The sequence below is a fragment of the Taeniopygia guttata genome, chromosome 25 (assembly GCF_048771995.1).
Source record: "Taeniopygia guttata chromosome 25, bTaeGut7.mat, whole genome shotgun sequence".
Taxonomy (NCBI): Eukaryota; Metazoa; Chordata; class Aves; order Passeriformes; family Estrildidae; genus Taeniopygia; species Taeniopygia guttata.
In genome coordinates, this window is record NC_133050.1 from 7443285 (window position 1) to 7462595 (window position 19311).

General features: G+C 49.2%; 2 protein-coding genes and 1 long non-coding RNA gene across 4 annotated transcripts; 2 read left to right on the top strand and 1 right to left on the bottom strand.

The window, feature by feature from the left end:
- Window positions 1–2085: 2085 nt before the first annotated feature.
- On the top strand, window positions 2086–2938 carry LOC100218308 (claw keratin-like). The gene has a single exon (XM_030291612.4). The coding sequence runs from the start codon at window positions 2132–2134 to the stop codon at window positions 2495–2497; it is 366 nt and encodes a 121-aa protein (XP_030147472.4). The 5' UTR covers window positions 2086–2131; the 3' UTR covers window positions 2498–2938.
- Window positions 2939–6668: 3730 nt separating this feature from the next.
- Window positions 6669–19218, top strand: LOC140680598 (uncharacterized). Its single transcript, XR_012051947.1, has 2 exons — window positions 6669–7788; window positions 18970–19218. It is a non-coding gene; the product is annotated as an uncharacterized lncRNA (long non-coding RNA).
- LOC115498515 (feather keratin B-4-like) lies at window positions 13255–16845 on the bottom strand. Of its 2 annotated transcripts, XM_030291658.4 has the most exons (3): window positions 16601–16845; window positions 14200–14469; window positions 13255–14093 (listed from the first exon to the last, which is right to left on the bottom strand). In XM_030291658.4, the coding sequence occupies exons 1-3, from the start codon at window positions 16752–16754 to the stop codon at window positions 14059–14061; spliced, it is 459 nt and encodes a 152-aa protein (XP_030147518.3). In that variant the 5' UTR covers window positions 16755–16845; the 3' UTR covers window positions 13255–14058. The 2 variants fall into 2 exon arrangements, with proteins under 2 accessions (XP_030147518.3, XP_030147517.4); XM_030291657.4 differs by having other exon boundaries at window positions 13255–14469.
- Window positions 19219–19311: the final 93 nt, after the last annotated feature.

The following is a 19311-nucleotide window of genomic DNA, read 5'->3' on the forward strand; positions in this document are numbered from 1 at the left end:
CCGGCCGAGCCCACGAGGCTCTGCTGCGGGAAGGAGCTGAGGATGGGCCCGGGGAAGGTGACCACCGAGGCCGGGGGCTGGATGACCACCGTGGAGTCGGGGCACTGCCGCACGCAGGGCTCGTTGGTGGCGCCAGCCAGAGGGGCCGGGGTGGCCACGCCGCAGCTGGGGATACCGCAGGACATCCTGGAGACTGGAAAAGGCTTCTGGAAAACACCCAGGAAAGGGGCAAAGGTGTGAGGGAGAGCTGTTCTGAGAGAGAGCCCCAAGAGCCTTTGGAGAGCTGCACTTACCCGGGTGATGAGAGGAGTCAAGTGCAGGAGTGTGGATGGAGCTGTGCAAGGAGCTCAGGCCTTTTATACACCCCAGAGAGCCTGGGGCTTCAGGAAAGGGGGTGCGGGCAGACCCCCCCTCCAGTAATTACCAATTCATGCTGAGAAACTTCATAAATTGAGGGGACGCGGACAAATTCTGTCATCCCCCCATTGTGGACATTGGTGTGAACATGAGTGGACAAGAGAGAAGCGCTTGCAGGGACGGCCGTGGCCCATCATTACGTGACGGGCACGGTGCTGCTGGAGCTCAGCCCACAGCCCCAATAAACCCTGCTTCTGTCCCTAATCCCTCACCTTGCTGACAAAGCATCCCAAGCCTCCTTTGGGACACGGCTGTGCCCAGCCCTTCCAGCCTGAGCCCCGGCCCGGCCGTGCCCGTGAGCCAGCCGTGCCCACCTGGCCTGTCCTGGGCCAGGGCCAGGGCCAGCCTGGCTCTGGGGGTCTCGGCCAACAGTCCCTGGGCAGCCCTCGGGGCCAGCTGGGCAATCAGAGGTGGGCTGGGCCCAAGCTGGAGGGTCTGAGATGTTCTTGGTCCTCTCTTTTCCTTGGTCCTCTCTGTTGGCCTCCCCTTAGTCGTTTATCCAACTCCTGCTCCCACCCATGTCACGCCCACATCCGTACTGAGATGGATCTTTGGTGAAGCTTCATCTTGCACGGGATCTCCTCCCTTTTCGCAGCACCATCAGGAGAATCGGGGGTTTAACAAATCCCCCAGTGGCACTGAAAACTCTCCTTTGTGATTGTCCCTCCCAGAACCCTCTGTGCCCAGCCCTGTGCCCAGCCCTGTGCCCAGCCCTGTGCCGGGTGGGGTGACCCTCCTGGGGCAGGAGACGGGGGCTGCTGTCCCCCTGTGCTCCCCCCAGCCTGCCCCACTCTGGGACTCTGCTCCTGCCACGTTTGGCGTTTGGGATGTGCCCCGAGTGGGTGGGATGGCTTCTCCCTCCCGGCGTCCCTATTTAGCAGCCCGTAAAAAGGAATTAATGACAGATGTACTGGCTGTGCCCAGCATTTCAAAGCATTCATGAGTGATTCTCAAAACTCCTGTGAATGAGCAAAGCGGGGGATTAGTGACAAACCAAGGTTTATTGGGACTGTGAGCTCGGCTTCAGCAACAAACACAGTGATTGGTCATGGTCTGTCCTTTCAGGGCCTGGTGGCTCTCCAGGGCACTTTTACTTGTTCCTAGGGCCAATTAGGATGGATGTAATTACCCCACGATTCAGTTTGTGTCATGAGGTTTGTCCGCTTGATTCCATGGTGCGCTGGGGCTCCAGTCATCACCCCTGGACGGTGCCCCAGGCACTTCGGGGTGTATAAAAGGTCCGAGGGCTCCATCCAGCTCCATCCAGCTCTCCCCACTTGACTCTGCTCATTGATCGCTGTGGTGAGTCCGAGCCTTCCCTGCGTCCTCCCTTGCTCCTCTCGCCTTGCCCAGGGAGCCTTTGCCGAGCATTTCCCGAGGGGTCTCTGTGCCCGCGCTGCCGCGGCTGTGCCAGGGCAGGCTTGGGGGGCTCGGGGTTCCACCCGCGGGCTCCAGGCCTCGGGAGCCTGGCGCTTGGCTGAGGGAGTTTTCCTTCATTGCCACGGGCAGGCAGGAGCCGGGGGTGGTGAGGGCAGCCGGGCATTGCAGGAGCCGTGCCAGCCGTGCCAGGGCTTCGCTGGGCAGGCCTGGGGTGATCCCGAGCGAGTCCCGGGCCACGGGGTGCGGGTGGGCGAGAGCAGCGGGGCTTTGGGAGAGTCCTTGGTGTGAGCCGTGGCTGTGCCTTGTCTTGCAGCTCTGCCAGCCGAACCAAAGGATGTCCTGCTCCAGCCTGTGCGTCCCCAGCTGCGGGGTGGCCACCCCGGCCCCTCTGGCTGACAGCTGCAACGAGCCCTGCGTGCGGCAGTGCCCCGACTCCACGGTGGTCATCCAGCCCCCGGCCTCGGTGGTCACCTTCCCCGGGCCCATCCTCAGCTCCTTCCCGCAGCAGAGCCTCGTGGGCTCGGCCGGAGCTCCCTACGTCGGAGGCGGCTTCGGCGGCGCCTTTGGGAGCCGTGGGGGCTCCGGGGCCCTTGGAGGCTACGGAGGTTTTGGGGGTTACGGCGGCTTTGGGGGTTTCGGGGGCTCTGGGATCTGTGGCCGCGGTTCCAGGTCCCTGGGGGGCTCCTGTGGGCCCTGCTAAAGCCCGAATCCCGGCGGAGTTCAGCGCTGCCCCTGCCCGCGGGCTCCTCCAGCTGCCCCCGCTGCCTTGTGCCGCCGGGGCCGGGCCGGAGCTGCAGCCGCTGCTCGGGGCCGGTCCGGCAGCCCCGGGAGCCGCCGGGTCCCCGGCACTGCCCGCTGCCCCTGCGGAGCCTCGGCCGGCGCCTTCGGGGCTCCCCGCGCTGCCTCCAAAAGCTGCCCCCTCTCTGCCAGCCCTGCCAGCCGTGCCGAGCCCGGGCTGAGGCTCTGCCCTGCTCTGCCCAGCTCCGAGCCCCCAACTCGCCCTGGGCAGGGGCAGCCTCTGCGCTGCAGCCCTGGGCTGGGCCTCGCTGCTGCCTTGGGATTTTCGTGTTTCCAACGCCTTGCTGCTGGTTTGTCTCTCGCTGACACCGCCTGTGGCTTTTTTCATCCACAATAAAGAATCCGCATTGCACGAACGATTTATTTTGGTATGGATTTCTTCATCCTGGCTGTAAATGAGTCTCCAACTGAGCGATGGTGTGGAATGTCCCATCGTGGAATCACAGGATGGTTTGGGTTGGGAGGGACCTTAGAACTCATCCTCTTCCACCCCGTGCAGTGGGCTGGGACACTTTCCACTGTCCCAGGGTGCTCCAAGCCTTTTCTAACCTGGCCTAGGACACTGCCAGAGATGGAGCAGCCCCAATTTCTCTGGGAAATCCGTCCCAGGGGCTCTCCATCCTTGCCGGGGACAATTCCTGTCCCGTGTTCCACCTAAACCCCTCTGCAGGGGTCTGATCCCATTCCCCCTTGTCCTGGCACCCCATCCCTTGGGAATTGTCTCTCCCCGTGGTCGTCGAAGCCCCTTCAGGTCCTGCAAGGTGACAGTTGGGTCACCCCAAAGCTTCTCGAGGGTGAACATTCCCAGCTCTCCCATCAGAGCTCCTCCATCCCTCGGATCCATCCTGGAGCCTCCTCCGGGCTCTCCTCTCTCCCTGAAGGTGTTTTCCAAACACTCCTGGAGCTCTGGCAGCCCTGGGGCCGTGCCCATTCCCTGGAGAGCCTGGGCAGTGCCCATCACCCTCTGGGGGAAATTTTCCCTGATCTCCCACCCAAACCACCCCTTTTTATATTTATTTTTTTAAATGTGGTAAAGGAAAACAGAAAATGTATTTCGGTAGAGAAAATTTATTTGGAAAGAGAAGCTTTCCTACAACTGTGGAACAAAACTGTACAGGAAACAAAGAGCATCGTTCTAGGGGTTCAGCGAGGCTCTGGCAAATCACCAGCATCCAAGTGATGCCGCCTGTAAAAACGGGGAATTTCCCTTTTTGGCAGCGTTGCCCGTGCAATTCCGAGCATTTCAAGTCACCTCTCTAAGCTCAGTGCCAGTAAAAAATCCGGGATAAGCCAAAGCACGGCGGAAGCAGACGACTGCGCTGCAAAGCTGCGGGAGAACAGCTCTAAACTAAGGGAAAAAAACCGAGGAATTGCAACACGAGCCCGCCTGTCCCGGGGCTGAGCTCCCGCGTCTCTCGGGAAGAGCCGGAGCAGCCCCGGGGCCGCCGCCGCAGCTGCCCCGCCAACGGCAGCTCGGATTTCACCCGGGATTTCCCCTGCTGCCCGTCCCGGGGCTCAGCACGCCCAGCGCTTCCCGGAGCGGTAGGAATTGCAGGGGTGAGTCCATTGCGAGGAGTAGCTGTAGGAATATTTGGGGGCGCAGCGCGGCTCGGCACGGGCCAGCACCGGCGCCGCCGCTTTGTCCCCCGCCGCCTCCAGCCGGGCCGTGACCTCGGCGGGCAGCGCGGCCGCGGCCGGGGGCTCGCCCAGGGCCACCTCCGAGGGCTCCGAGGCTCCCACCACGGTTTGCTGCGGGTACGTGGTGAGGATGGGCCCCGGGAAGGTGACCACCACGGGCGGGGGGTAGATGATGACCCGCGAGTCGCCGCAGGTCACCACGCAGGGCTCGTTGGTGCTGCTGGCCAGCGGCTGCGGACACTTGGGCTCGCAGGGAGGGGGACAGGCCAGCTGGGTGGAAGCCATCGCCCGGCGGTGCTGGGGGAGAGCCTGCGGGGTGAAAAAAAAACCAAACAAAGCTCCAAAAGCGAAACGAACGGCTTCTGGCGGCTCTTGGCTGTTTGGAGTTTGGGTCTAAAAGATCATCAGTGGAGATTGGGATAGAGACAGAAATGGAGCGCTGGTTTATTGGCATTTGGGTCTAAAAGATCATCAGAGGAAATTTGGATAGAGACAAACCTGAGCGCTGTTTTTTTTGACATTTGGGTCTAAGAGATCATCAGTGGAAATTGGGATAGAGACAAAACTGGAGCTCTTGTTTATTGACATTTGTCTCTAGGGGTCGTTAGAGATAATCGAGTTCAAGACACGAGCCGAGCGCTGGTTTATTGGCATTTGGCTCTAAGTGGTTTTAGATATCTCTAAAAGGATCCTGAGCTCCTAAACTCGGGAAAAGACAAGAGCTGAGCACTCGGTTATTGACATTCTAAGAGATAACTCGGGTAAGAACAAGAGCTGATCGCGTGTTTGCTGACCTTTGGCTCTAAGACCTTGTCAGAAATAATTGAGATAAAACCCAGAATTTCTCTCTTGGCTATTGACATTTCGTTTTAAGATCTTGTTAGGGATAACCGAGATAAAAGCCAGAATTGATCTCTCCCCTATTGACATTTGTCTTTAAGAGATCCTGGGAGGTAATTTAGATATAGTTTTATGTCCCACCTTTAACTTCCCCGCCCCGATTTCTTCTGAATTCCTGTTAAATTTTCCTTTTCTCCTCTTCCCCGGCAGCAGAACTCCTCCTCTTTCCTTCCGTGCCACCTCCAAGCCCCGGCCCTGCCCCAACCCTCCCGGCCCTTTGGAGGAATTCCCGAGGACGCGCTCGAACTGGTTCCCACAGCGCCTCTGTTCCTCCCACACGGGGGAAAAAACAAAAACCAAAAAACAAAAAAACCCCCGGATTTTCCACGTATTTCAGCGTGGAATAATCAACTTAGCACCATGCTTAATTTTTGTATTATTTTCCTTGCAGATTCCTGTTGTTTTCAGGCAGGAAAATATTCTGCTAAAACACAAGGGGGAAAAAGCAAAAGGCTGAGAATAAGTGGGAGTGTTAAGTGCTCGTTTAATTAATGAAACGTATAATTAAAATATTTATATAATATAATATATATATTAAATTATTTCTGTAGTGATATAGTCAAGCCAAATAAAAAAAATTACATTTTCACCTAGGGGAAATTAATTCAGTAATATTTATTTCTTCAGGTTAAATTCTCACATAAAATTTATCTTTTTGATAATTAAAAAACCCATGCAGGGCATTTTCCTCCAAATTCCCTCAAGTTAGAACGCAGCACTGACCTAGAGAAATGCTGAATTTAATCTCTGTGAAAGCGCTTTAGGATTGTAAATCAGTTTTAAGAGTTAGAAATGAAAGTTATTGGCACAGTTACGTTAATAGTCCATAATAATCGCTTGGTGTAGTGGCTCCAATTAAATTAAGGATGAGCTGATCCAAGCAGCAGCAGAGCTGCACCGAGCTCACTTCCAAGCCGCATTTTCCATAGTGTTCCATTAATCCCACCGCCCTGGTCGTGCCTCACAACGCAAGGCGATGTTAAATCCATTCCTGAAACTTTCCCAAATATTTCTGTAGAATCAAGAGACTGAAATCCCTCATTCTCCCGTAAATTCCAAACCCCGGCAAAGCCCCGCTTTGATTTTCGCACCCTTCGCCCAGCACGGAAAGCACCACAGGACAGCGCTCCTGAATCCCTCAGAACCAGAACTCCTTCAGCCCCGATTTTGAGGAGAAATCCACGCAAGAGCAGAGGGAAACTGGAGGGGTTTAGAGCCCAAACTTACTCAGAGAGGCGGAGAGGAGGAGTCGGGAGAGGCAGTGAGGAGATGCGCGCTGCAGAGGGGTTTTATATCCTGCCCCATGGCCGGGGGCGGCTGAGCCAGCCTTTGCTAAAGCGCTTTAATGACTCGGGAGCGCAGCCCGGTGCTCGGATCGCTCCTGGAGCCGCAGGAATTGTTTTGCTCGCTGTTTATGATTATCTAAAAACCGCGTTGGGCAATAACCCCAAAAACGCAGGTGGCAACCCGCCAGGTCTTTTCATCTCGGAATTTCCTGCTTTTCCTCTCCCGGTTTCATTAAGGGGTGAAAATGCAGCGAGAATTAATGAGGTTTTTTTAGCTTATCTTGGCTAAAAGCTGGAGTGCGCGGGGAATCTTGGAGTGCCAGGGTGATTTTCCTTATGGAAGCAAAACCTAACACAGGGAATCGTATCCGTGCCTCGTTTATCAAACCAGGGATTCTTTCCCATAATGTTGGTGGGATTTACAGATATGCTCCGAAATCAGGGGAAGGATCTGGCGCAAATCTGAAGAGCAAAGCTCGGGGTTATCTTTGGAATAAAAACGAAGCCGTTCATGAATTATGCCAACCGGGGAAGTTTAAAATGAGGCGTTAGATGGAACACTTTCCATAATTTATTCTTTGTGAGCTCACAGCAGCCCGGATCCTCTAGGATGTCATTACCGTGATTACCACGAACTGATTTCCCTGGATGACAAACTCGCAGAGGTTTTGAGATCCTCTTTGAAATCTCATTTTCTGATGTCTCCGGAATATTCCCGATAAGCTCCAAAGCCCTGCGGGATCTCTGGAGCTGCCTCATAAAATCAGAATAATTCCTGGCATGCCACAAAGCCCGGGATGGTTTTACCTCGTCTCAAGGTGGGCATTTCCAGGCTCAAAGGTTCCCTCCGGATGGAAGAGGGAGTGAAAAGGGAAAAAAGGCGCACAGAGCACCGGGATTTTGGGAAGATCCTCCCAGTGGCTTCTTTGTGAACAGGGAAGAGTTGGGGCCGTGGGGGTCCTTTTGGGATCACGTCCATGGCAGAGGAATCCTGTTTTTTTTTCCCCCAGGATTTAATCCTTACGAGGCTGGATGGACGTTGCCTATGAGGAGGAGCCCAAAATACTGCCTTAAAATCGTCCATTTTCTTCTTCTCCCGAAATTTCCCATGTTTTTGTTATCATCCTTTGGAATTTCTTGCTCCAACACCTCCACCCCCTTCCCAAAATTCCTGCACCAGACCAGGAGGATTAAAGCACAAGGAGAAAGTGTGGAATTCATCCCTCGGTCAGGATTCCAGCTCTCCTCAGCTGATCCCTGTGGCATTTGGGAATTCCCAAGCCAGGAACCGAATCCTGGCTGGCAAAATCAGGCCCTGGAGCACAACGGGATCAACTCCTCCCCAAACCCCCCGAAACGCAGAAATCTGGTGAGGAATTTTCTCTTTTCCACACGCTTTTTGTGTTTTTCTTCAGTGCCTGAAGTTGGTTCGTCAGGAATTTTGGGGTCAGGGATGGATCCAGACTGAAGGAGGGGGAGGTTTAGAGGGGATTTGGGAAGGAATTTTGTGAGAGTGGGGAGGCCCTGGCACAGCTTTTCCAGGGAATTTCTGGGAAAATCCATTCTCAGAACTTCCCCAAATATTTTTTTCAGAATTGAGAGACTGAAATCCCTCATTCTCCCATACATTCAAAAGCCTTGGGAAAGCCCCCGCTTTGATTTTTGCACCCTTTACCCGGCACAGAAAGCAGAGCAGGAAAGCGCCCCAAAATCCCTCAGAACCAGAATATTTATGCAAAGTTCAGCCCCGATTTTGAGGAGAAATCCACCAAAAGGAAGAAAAGTGTCCGAGGCCAGGCTGGAAGGAGCCGGCACCGCGGCAGGGGTGGAACTGGGCGAGTTTTAAGGCCCCTTCCAGCCCAAACCGCCCCGTGAGTAACAAAGGGAACAAAGAGCGAGCGCAGACTGCAAACCCCACAACACAGAGCCTTAATATCCATTACTCCTAAATCGCTGCCGAAAATTACATCCTTGAGCAGGGCAGGGGCAGCTTTAATGCCGGTTAATTCGGTTTTTGTGCCCGGACCGGTTCGGCGGGGCTGCGGAGCCGCGGGGTTCGCTGCTGCGGCTGAGTCAGCAGCGCTGCCTCACGCAGGAATCATCAAAGACAGCGAAGATTTGGGGTGGGAGCGCTGCTCCCCGAGCTTGGCAGCCCCGGCCGGGCTCGCTTCAAAGCGGCTCTGCCCGCTGAGCTCAGCGGCGCAAAACTCGCGTCAGCTCCGGGAGGAGCTGCCCAGAGGGTCATTAACGCAATTAACGCCCCGCTCCCCGCGCGCTCGGCGCTATCAGGAGCTCGGATTCCGCAGGGAAAGCCGGAGAACCCAAAAATCCAGGCGGGGACCCCCGGCCCGCTCAGAGCAGGGAGAGACCTCGGGGGTGCTGCCCAAGAGGCGGCGGCTCCCGGGGTGGGGATAAATCCCCAAATCCGCCCAGGGAAGGGGTTTGGGGTCGGTGGAACCCCGAGCACGCCCGGGGTGTCTCATCCTGCTCCAGGAAATCCTCCCCGATCCCCATTTCCTGCGCAGTGGAGGGCTGGAGCAAACGGCAGCTCCTGGATCGATTAATATATCATTTATATATTATAAATAGAATATTTATATTGCCCGTGGGGTGGATGCGAGGCAGGAATGCTCTGCTTCGAAAAGATCTGCCGGGTCACGGTAGCTGAGCCTTTCCTGGAGGTTTTTTGGTTGATAAAAAAAGGGATTTTTTTTTTTCTTAGGATGGTCCAGCCTTGCCAGGACCCTGAGGTGTTGGGGATACTGAGGCTCACTGGGATTTTTAGTCTTTCCAGGGCTTCGCAGAGCAGCTGAACCCCCTAAATTCAGCAGTGGGACTCAGGATTTCTGCTTTTTGTTCGCTTCTAGCTGGGATGAAACCAGATTTCAAATCCTGAAAAAATAACAAAAGGATAAATTCAGGGAATTAAATGTTGGAGGAGTGCAAAAAGGAAAGGGAATGAAGGGAGGAGGCAGAAGAAAAACCTCTCCCTTAACAAGTGCTGACCAGAGCTGTACTGAGGTGTAGAATATATAAATATATAAAACAATTACAAATACCATACAAATAAATATAAATATTATAGAAAGAAATATTATATAAACAGTATAATTATTCTACAGGTGTTATGTAAATATATGCAAATGAGACACGTTATGTGTAAATATTTTGTATAAATATTATACATAAACATCTCATATAAATATTATGGATTTGTATACTAGTATATAATTGCAAGAAAATGGAAATGCCAGGTTGGCAGGGCAGCAAAGCAAATCCAATTATATAAATGATATATATAATATATAATTATATAAATGATATAAAATTCTATAAATTATATAAAATCTGCTCAGGGCACACCTGAATTCCCTTCTGCTTGTTTTGGGGTTTTTTTTGTTTGTTTTTCTTTTTAAAAAATTAATTCTGGTTCTTGGTGTTTGGGTGGAGCCCCAGATCCGAGCTCCCTCGGTGACCTCGCGTCTCCCTCTGCTTGCCCCAGCTGGCATTGCACAACCTGCCTCAGTTTCCCCACAAAGCCCAAGACTTTTCTGCTCTCAGCCGCCCCAAACTTTTCTTTTTTTCAGCACAAAAGGGGCGCCTGCTTTCCTTCTGCCCCAGGAAAACCCCAGAGCCAGGAAAAGGCACCAGGGAATCCGGAGAGGGACTTTTCCTCAGGAACTGCAGCGCCAGGACACGGGAATGGGGTCAGAGGGGGAATTTGGGTGGGATTTTGGGTTGGAATTGTTCCCTGTGAGGGTCCCAGGTTACTCCATGGATTTCCCACCCCTGGAATGTCCCAGGCCAGGCTGGAGCCACCTGGGATGGTGGAATGAGCTGATTTTTCTTGTTCCTGCCCATGGAAGTAGAGGATTTCCGAGCTCTACTCCAATCCAAACCATTCCAAAATTCCAAAGTTCTGTGCTGCCATGAAATTCAGTGGATTTATAAATGTGGATGCCCAAGGTGCTGCTCATTTTCCTGCAGTTAGGCAAGGATGAATCCCAGACTGGTTTGGGTTGGGAAAATCTGAAATCCCGTCCCATTTCACCATCCCAAACCCCAGAGACCGATCTGGGCTTGGTGTTCCTCAGCTTTGTCACATTAAAACTAAATAAAACCAAATAAAATCAAACAAAACTCAATAAAACCAATAAAAACAAATAAAAGCAATAAAAACAAACACAACCAAACCAAATAAAACCAAACAAACCCAAATAAAACCAAATAAAAACAGATAAAACAAATTAAATCAAATAGAAACAAATTCTAAAAATGAAACCAAATTAAAACAAATTTTAAAAAATAAAAACAAGGCCTGCCCCACCCTGGCTGTGACAAAACAACCCCAGGGATGATCCCTGGGCATTCCTGGGATAATCTGGCCTGGGAGAAGGGGCTGGAGGAGGTGTTGGCACCATCAGGGCAGGAATGGGTGGGTAAAAATAAAAACCGAGCTGTCAAAGCCCGAACATCCCTGATTTGTCATGTGGGGCCTGAAAATGCCTTCCCAAAGTTCCTTGGAATTATTGCTACCTGATTTTAGAGTTATTCCTTCCTGAATTTGGAATTTTGCCTTGTAGTTTTTGGAATTATTCCCACTCAGTTTTGGAATTATTCCCTCTCGATATTGGAATTATTCCCTCTTGATTTTAGAATAATTCCCACTCGATTTTGGAATTATTCTCATCTGATTTTGGAATTTTTCCCACTCGGTTTTGGCATTTTTCCCAGCAGGATGGACCCCCCCCGGGGGAAAACCCCACATTCTCAGGAGGGTTTAGGGTAGGGAAAGTCGGGGTTGTTTAATGGGAATAAACCACGGATAAATAAACCACGGGAACGGAAACTAACGCTGCGGGGGGAGGAGCCGGCTATTTTTAGCAACCTCTGGGCGTGGCAGCGCTCGGAGTCACCCTGGTCCTCCCGGGGTGGCTCCGGGGTGACAAATTCCTGCCTCTGCTGCCACCAACCTTCCCCCGGGGTCAATTTAATGGAAATTCAATCCCCCGGGGGCTGGAGTATTAACGAAGTGTCATTAACGAAGATTTGTGCTTAATTGAGTGACGTCATCACCCGATAGTTGAGCATTAGGAGTGTGATAAGGCGTGGTTTGATTCAACCCGGGGTTTTTTTTGGGTTTTTTTTGTCCCGATGTTTAGTGTAGGAAAAGCAAAAAGAGGGGAAAGATTTGGGAATTGTTTATTCTAAATATCCGTAAATGTTCTTGCCAGTTCCTAAATATCTGTAAATGTTCTGTAAATTTCCTGGGAGGATATTTGGGATATTTGGGGATTTTGAGCCAGTCCAGACACTCAAAATCCCCAAATATCCCAAATTTCCGCCCAGTGACACCCCGGGCGATGCAGCCGCACCCTTGAGGGAAGGCGAAGTTTGGCTCCCACCTCGGAATTTCCGCCAATTCCTTCACCCAGCCCCGGGGCGATTCACTAAAAATCCCAAACCACCTCCTGCCCCCCCAAATAACCCAAAATAACCCTCCCGAAAAATGCCGCTCCCAACCCCCATCCTCGTGCAGCTGTTGCCCAACATCTGGATGTCCAAATCCGAATTTTCGTGTCGCAAGGCTTGTGCACAAAGATAATTAATGTTTGCGCAGCGCTCCCAGCCCTGTCAGCACGGGAAGGGGCTGGTTTGTGGAAAAAGCCGATTTGCAGATTTCCTTTGAGGATTAGAGGAAATTAAGTGGATTGGTGTGGACAGAACACCCCGGCGGGGGTTGAGGAAGGATTTTGGAAACGTGATTCCCTGGAAATTCCAGTGGGGGAACGTCAGCTCGTTAATTCTCAGCTTGATCACTCATTACTCCTACCTATTACCAAATATCAGCTAATATATATATCATCCTTAATATTTATATTTATTTCTTTCACATTTTATGATGCACATCCCTACATTGATCATCCTTGCCTATAATATATTTATTTATATTTATTTATTTCACATGTTGCAGATTGTCCTTGCCCATAATATAGAATATTTATATTTTTTCTTTCACATGTTGCAGATTGTCCTTGCCCATAATATAGAATATTTATATTTTTTCTTTCACATGTTGCAGATTTTCCTTGCCCATAATATAGAATATTTATAGTTTTTTCTTTCGCATTTTAAGCTGCACGTCCCCACATTGCAGATGTTCCTTGCCCATAATATAGAATATTTATATTTATTTATTCCTCACGTTGCAGATGACCCTTGCCCAGCTTGTCCTAGCCCCAGGGAGGGTGGCAGTGCCCAGCTCCTGCCTGTACATGCATGGCCCAGGATTTTTGTCCTATTTTTGGGGAACAGACTGAGTCGGCTGGAAAATTCAATCCAGGGCTTCAATTAATTTTAAAAAATCTGCATTTTTTTTCCTGGGCCCAGCACCCAGAGGCAGCAGCATTTCACCCCAAAATCCAGGCTGGATGAAGTCTGGGAAAAGGGCAAAATCTCATTAATTTTGCTTGGTGAGTTGGTTAATGCTAATGTGGGGGTGCTGAACCTCGGGAAAAGTCCCAAAGTCACTTCTGGGACCAAAACTGTTCAAAAGAAAATGTGGAGGAGAAAGTTTTCTGCCAGAGCTGGAGTGACTGGACAGGGGGGTAGGTTCAGACTGAAAAAGGGGGAATTTGGGTGGGATTTTGGGGAGGAATTGTTCCCTGTGAGGGTCCCAGGTTATCCCATGGATTTCCCATCCCTGGGAGTGCCCAAGGCCAGGTTGGAACCACCTGGGATAGGGGAAGGTCCCTGCCCATGGCAGGGGGTGGCACAGGATGATTTTTGGGGTCCCTTCCACCCCAAACCATCCTAAAAAAGCAAAATCCAAAAGTGCATCTGCATGACAGCATTTAATGGGAACGAGAAGCTGAATTTACAAGTTCAAAACTCACTGGAAAGGATAAAATCAAAGAATTCCAGGAGGGTCCACAACAAATCCCCACTCCCATGATTTTCATAGATTTTAGCAGAAAGATTTTGCAGAGAGATTTACTCTTACAATTGCTGTATATATTTTGATTTTGTGGGTTTTTTCCCCCCGGCTTGCATTAAATGAGATAAAGAAAGGAAAAGAAGCTGGGAGAGCATTACACGGTGGGGCTAAGCAGGAATAAAGCACAGCAAGGAGCTACAAATTCCAAATTTTCAGAAATGCCAAGTAGAGCTGAATTATTTATTTCTTTTCAAATGCCGGTTCAGCAAAATTTGCAAATGAGGAGGAATTTGGGTAAAATTTCATTTTGGAACCCAAGATTTTCAGTCATATTGTTTGGGTGGATTTTGTAATTTTTTTTATTTTGAGAGAAATTGGTAATAAAACGTCAGTGTTGGCATAAAAACGAATTTATTGACACACAGCTTTTAGGAAACCAAAAGAAAAAAAAAAAAAGGAGATATATATATTTTTTAATTCTTGGAAAATTCTGGGCTTTGGTTTGCCCTAATTTGGAATGAGGTCAATAGAGAATTTTCAGTTTTCTCGTAGTTTAGAAATTCTAGTCCTCAGGCAGGTCTAGTGCCAGGAATCCCTGGATTTATGGACTCCATGGGAACCTCGGGAGCTCGGCACTTCTACAATCCATTATCCATAAACTTTAGTCGGGCTCTGTCTGACCGCTCAGTTGTGCTTTTCAGTCTATCCACAGATATCCAGGCAGGGTTTAGGTTGGCCTGCAAGTTCCACAACAAAACTGGGATAAGTGAGGAGGAAAAGGATTAAAACTGCCCAAAGCGCCCCGGAAGGAGGCGTTCACACCTGAGCCCAAAGCGCACCTACCCCCAAACCCATGGAATCCCTGGGAGCCCAGGAAGCTCCTGATGTCCAGCAGGGCCGTGGAGCCCACCAGGGTCTGCTGGGGGAAGGTGGTCAGCGTGGGCCCGGGGTAGATGACGGAGTAGGGGGGAAAGTCGGGCTCCACGATGTCCACCACGGTGTCGGGGTACTTGATGACGCAGGTGTCGCTGCGGGTCACGGCGAAGGGCTCGGGGCACGCCAGGCCCACGGGCAGGCAGCACTCGTGGAAGGGAGACATGGGGCAGGGCAGAGCTGGAAACGAGCAGGGAAAGAGGGAAAAATGAGAAAAAAACATTCTCGGTGTGGCGGAAAATATCTGGGATAAATATCGGGGTTTTTGTAACGCGGTTATGGGGATTTACGGCAAATTGGGAGCTCAGGTGGGAGTTGAATTTGGCAGGAATTGAGCAGGAATTCAGGTGGGAGTTGAATTTGGCCTGAAATTGAGCAAGGAAATAGGAAAAAATGAGAAAAAATAATCCTTGGTGTGATGGGAAATATCTGGGATAAATATCAGGGTTTTCGTAACGCGGTTATGGGGATTTACGTCAAACTGGGAGCTCTGGTGGGAGTTGAATGTGGCAGGAATTGAGCAGGAATTCAGGTGTGAGTTGGAATTCAGGAATTGACCTGAAACTGATCAGGAAAAGAGGGAAAGATGAGAAAAACCCATCGTTGGTGTGGTGGGAAATATCTGCGATAAACAGCAGGGTGTTGGTAACGCGGTTACGGGGATTTACGGCAAATTGGGAGCTCAGGTGGGAGTTGAATTTGGCAGGAATTGAGCAGGAATTCAGGTAGGAGTTGGATTTGGCCTGGAATTGAGAAAGGAAAGATGGAAAAATGAGAAAAAATTGTCCTTGGCAAGGTGAGAAATATCTGAGATAAATAGCGGGGTGCTGGTTAAGCGGTTATGGGGATTTACGGGAAATTGGGAATTACAGAGAGCTCAGATGGGAGCTGAATTTGTCCAGTTTAATTTTCCAGCCAGGAACTCCTTTTCTTCCTCCTTGGACTTCCTGCTTTTCAATAGAATGCTATTTTCCAGACCATCACCATTTTAACCCCAAAAAGCTTTTATCCTGCAGCTTCTCTTCCCGGGATTTTCGCTGTGTCCATCCCACTCCTATTGCCAGCGGAAAACCACGACTCCTAGCTCCATCCCAGAGTTTAAACTCGGGTTTTAATCCTCGTTTCAACCCTCAGTGTGGAGGCTGCAGCTCGTGTCCTCCTCCCACCCTGTTCCAAGTGGAGCAGTGAGATCCACCCATCTTTTATGGGTCTCATTAGGGACCAGCTGGATATTTGAAATCCCAGATCGCTTTAAGCCCAGCCTGATATCGAGGCCAGATTTTTTGGGGCATGGTTTAATTATGGATTGAAGGCTGTGCTTGTCCTGGATTGTGCCCACACAGATTGGGCAAGGAAAACACGGAGGGAGAAGGGATAATTTTCTGCATTTTCCTCATTTTACCTCTGTGGAGCTGCTGGGGGAGAAATTAAGGGCTGGCAAAGTGGGGGCTTGAGGTGATTTCCTAAATAAGTCCCCACTTCACTCCAGAAATCTCTGGGGGAGACAAAATCCAGGGGGGATTTCTCACATCTCCCCCTGAACATCCCATTTTAACCTTTCTGAGTTAAAATATCGGATTTTTTTTTTCCCCCAACTGATTGAAGTCCAATCTCCTTAGACTTGAAAGTGAGGAAAAGGCACCCAACAGGCAACAATGGGGGATTTTTCCAGCTCAAAAGTTGGATCTGGAATGGCTGATTTTGGCTTTGGAAAAAGAAGATTGGTCTGGGGGTTGGGATCCTTGAGTGATTTCACACGATTTGTAAAATCTCATCCCAGAACTCCTGAAAGGAAGTGAAAAAGGAGTGCTTGGATGTTCCTGGTACATTTGGAATTCAACACTATAAATATATTTTAACCGAAGCCAGCAGTAAAGAAGATTTTGAGTAAGGAAAATCTGTGTTCTGCTCTCTGAAGGATTGGGAAAATACTTAGGGCAAGTTCTCCAACTTAACACTGGAGCCTCCTGGAAGACAGCTGAGGGTGAGAACATTGTAGAAATTAAATTTTAAATTATCATTCTTTAATGACACTGACTCTTTAGAATATGAAAAGAGCACCATGGAATTATTGAGACTCTTTAAGGATTCAGAGGGAGTTTTCTGTGCCCTCCCTAATTTCCACGAGCTGAGTGTAAAACTTCAATTAACTCCAAACTAAAGGATAATAAAAAGGCTTTTTCTGGCAAAACACCCCCTTGTCCTTTCACGAGCTCCCCCTGTCATTTGATATTCAGATAGCAACAATAATAATAATAATAATACAAAATAATTGATTTAAAATTCAATAATTGATCCAAAATTGACTTACCCGGATCACCCAAGGAGGAGAGGAAAAGAAAAGTGATTAGGGAGGCTTCTACGTAGCAAATGCTTTTATACACGTCCCCAAAGTGCCTGGAGGATGTGACACCCTCTTTGCATGAAGTCTTAATTAGTTGCAAAACAAACTTTGCTGCCTGCATAACTTCTGCGAGTAATGAAACTGTTTTGCTCCCTGTTTGTGTTTGTTCCCTCCCGGAGCTTCCCAGAGCGTGCTACGCCCTCCGGGCAGGATTCACTTTGCCCTTTCAAGGGCCAAAAATAGGGCTCGATCTGCTCCTAATTAACCACATTTCAGTTATTTCGGGGCCTGATCAAGGGTTCTTTTATTGGCATTGGGTTTTCCCTCTCAGGTTCTGTGAAAGGGAGCTGCAGTGGCATCATTTCCTATCAGGGTGCAGCATTGTTTTTATAATTTCCCAGTGCGGATGGGAATTTTTTTTATTCCCAAAACACTCCCGGGGGCATCAGTTGTACCCCTACACAGCCGGACACCCACGGAAAAGGAGAAAGAATAAATTCACAACTCCAGAATTCTCAATACACCCCACGAATTCTCAAGAAATCTTCAATTTCACGGAGTCAGTGAACACCTCTGACCCCGCGGGGAAAGCTCAGCCTTATCTTCATCCTCTCCTTACAAATCCTTGGACGGGGTTTAAACAGCTGGATTTGCTCCCGGGATTTGGGGGTTTGACCCCAGCGCAATTAAAGGCACCCAAATCCCACCCACGGTTCTGGCTCCTGACTCAAGGTGAAATCACCGAGCCTCACTCGGGCTTGGTTTTGTTTGTTGGGGCTTTTTTCCCCCCTTTCTCCCCAGTTTTTTGGGTTGGAAAGGATAAAATTGTGGGAAAGGAAAGGTTGGACCCCCCAGGTTTTCTGGGACGGAATTAAGGGGGCGGGGGGAAAGTAGGCAAGAAATTGTTCTGTCCTGATGAAAACTTAATTTAACCCAAATTAGGGATGTGAGTTCAATATAAAACCATTGAAATACCGGAGAAAATGGCGGTGGATAGTTTAACAATATTTTTGAGTGAGCCAGACATGGATATAAAATGTTTTTATTAAGATTTTAAGGAGGAAATCAATGACAGAAAAAATCATAATAAAGACACAAATCAGGATTCCCAGAGAAAGAGATTTCTGAGGGAGCCAGGAACGTTTTGGGATAACAGTCCCCAAACAGTTTTATTTCTTTACTACATAAAAGCTGTCCTTAATTGAAATCCTATTGGAATACCGGGATGGGATGCACTTAAATAAATTCCGCCTCCGTGTCGTGTCCCTGACGCCCAAATCTGCATAAATCCCTTGGGATCAGCACGAACCTTTTTGTTCCCAAGTGCCCACAAAAGGTTTTGCCTTAGGACCCCTCTCTGGCTGCAGATAATTTATGCTGGGAGGGAAAATGGAGAGTAAATAACAATTAGGAACGAAGGGAGGCAGCTCAACTTCCTGGCACCTCGCTTGGGATATGAATCCTGGGGAAGAGGAATGAGAATTGTGGATATCCCATCCCTGGAAGTGTCCAAGGCAGGTGGGAATGCCCCAGGATTTAACCCCAATTAACCAGCCTTAGGTTATATGAAAGATGTATCACAAAATTAATTCAGTTGAAGATATAAAGGGACACTAATGCATATTTTTATATTTTAATATTTTAAAAAAAATTTAATTTATAAATGTTTTCATTTTTATTTTTATATGCCTATAATTACATCTATGTCTAGGATATATATTTATATTTTTATATTTTTTATTTCTGTATTTATATATTTTCGGGGTTTTGTACTTTTAATATTTTATTTATATGTTTTTTTTGTTTTGTTTTATTTTATGTTTTATTTTATATTTCATTTATATTTATAGTTATATTTTATTTCCTTTCGGAACCCACATACTAAGATTTGCTTCTTGCCGACTAACCGCTCAACACTTTTGAAAGACAATAATTAATTGTATTTATATAAAAATTCACACAATGTGCTGCCAAGTGCAGATAAACTGAAATCTAATGGTTTATCCATTGGAAGTTGGATTTGATGACCTTGGAGCTCTTTTCTTGGGATTCTGTGAACCCTCCCCTTTTCCCAGCCCCTTGTGCTGCAGAACATTCTGGAACTCACAGGGATTTCTACTCCCTCTGCATTTTTGGGCCCTCTATAAAAAACCTCCTTGGCCCTTCCCTCGCAGGCGGATTTTCCGTTGCCTTTGGCAGATTTTAATTCCAGTTATTATCTGGGTTTAGGGAAGCACAGGAGGCAAATGAATCCTCCCAGGTCACCCCGGGAGCAGCCGGAGGAACCCGCAGTGAACTGGGCTGACGTTTATTTCAATTCCACATTTGAATTCCAGCGGCTCCTGCAGGCCTCGGCCGCGGTTCCGCGGGATCTGCGGCGGGAAGGAGAACCCCCAAACGCAGGATCAGCGTGATGGAGCTGGGAATGGAGGACTGGGAGCTCCAAAGCCTGGCAGGATTAAGGGAGGAGCTGGGAGCGCTTCTGGACGTGTCCTGAAATGGCTTTTCCAGCTGGGGCCTGGAAATATGGGCCAGTAAACACAGCCCTGGGTTTTATTTTAATAAATAATTTTGTTTTCAAAGTGTCCTGCGTAGTCACGTTCTCTCTGTGTGCTGTTTTGGGAGTACTGGAATGGTTTGGGTGGAAGGAGATTTAAAATAATTTCATTCCAAGCCCT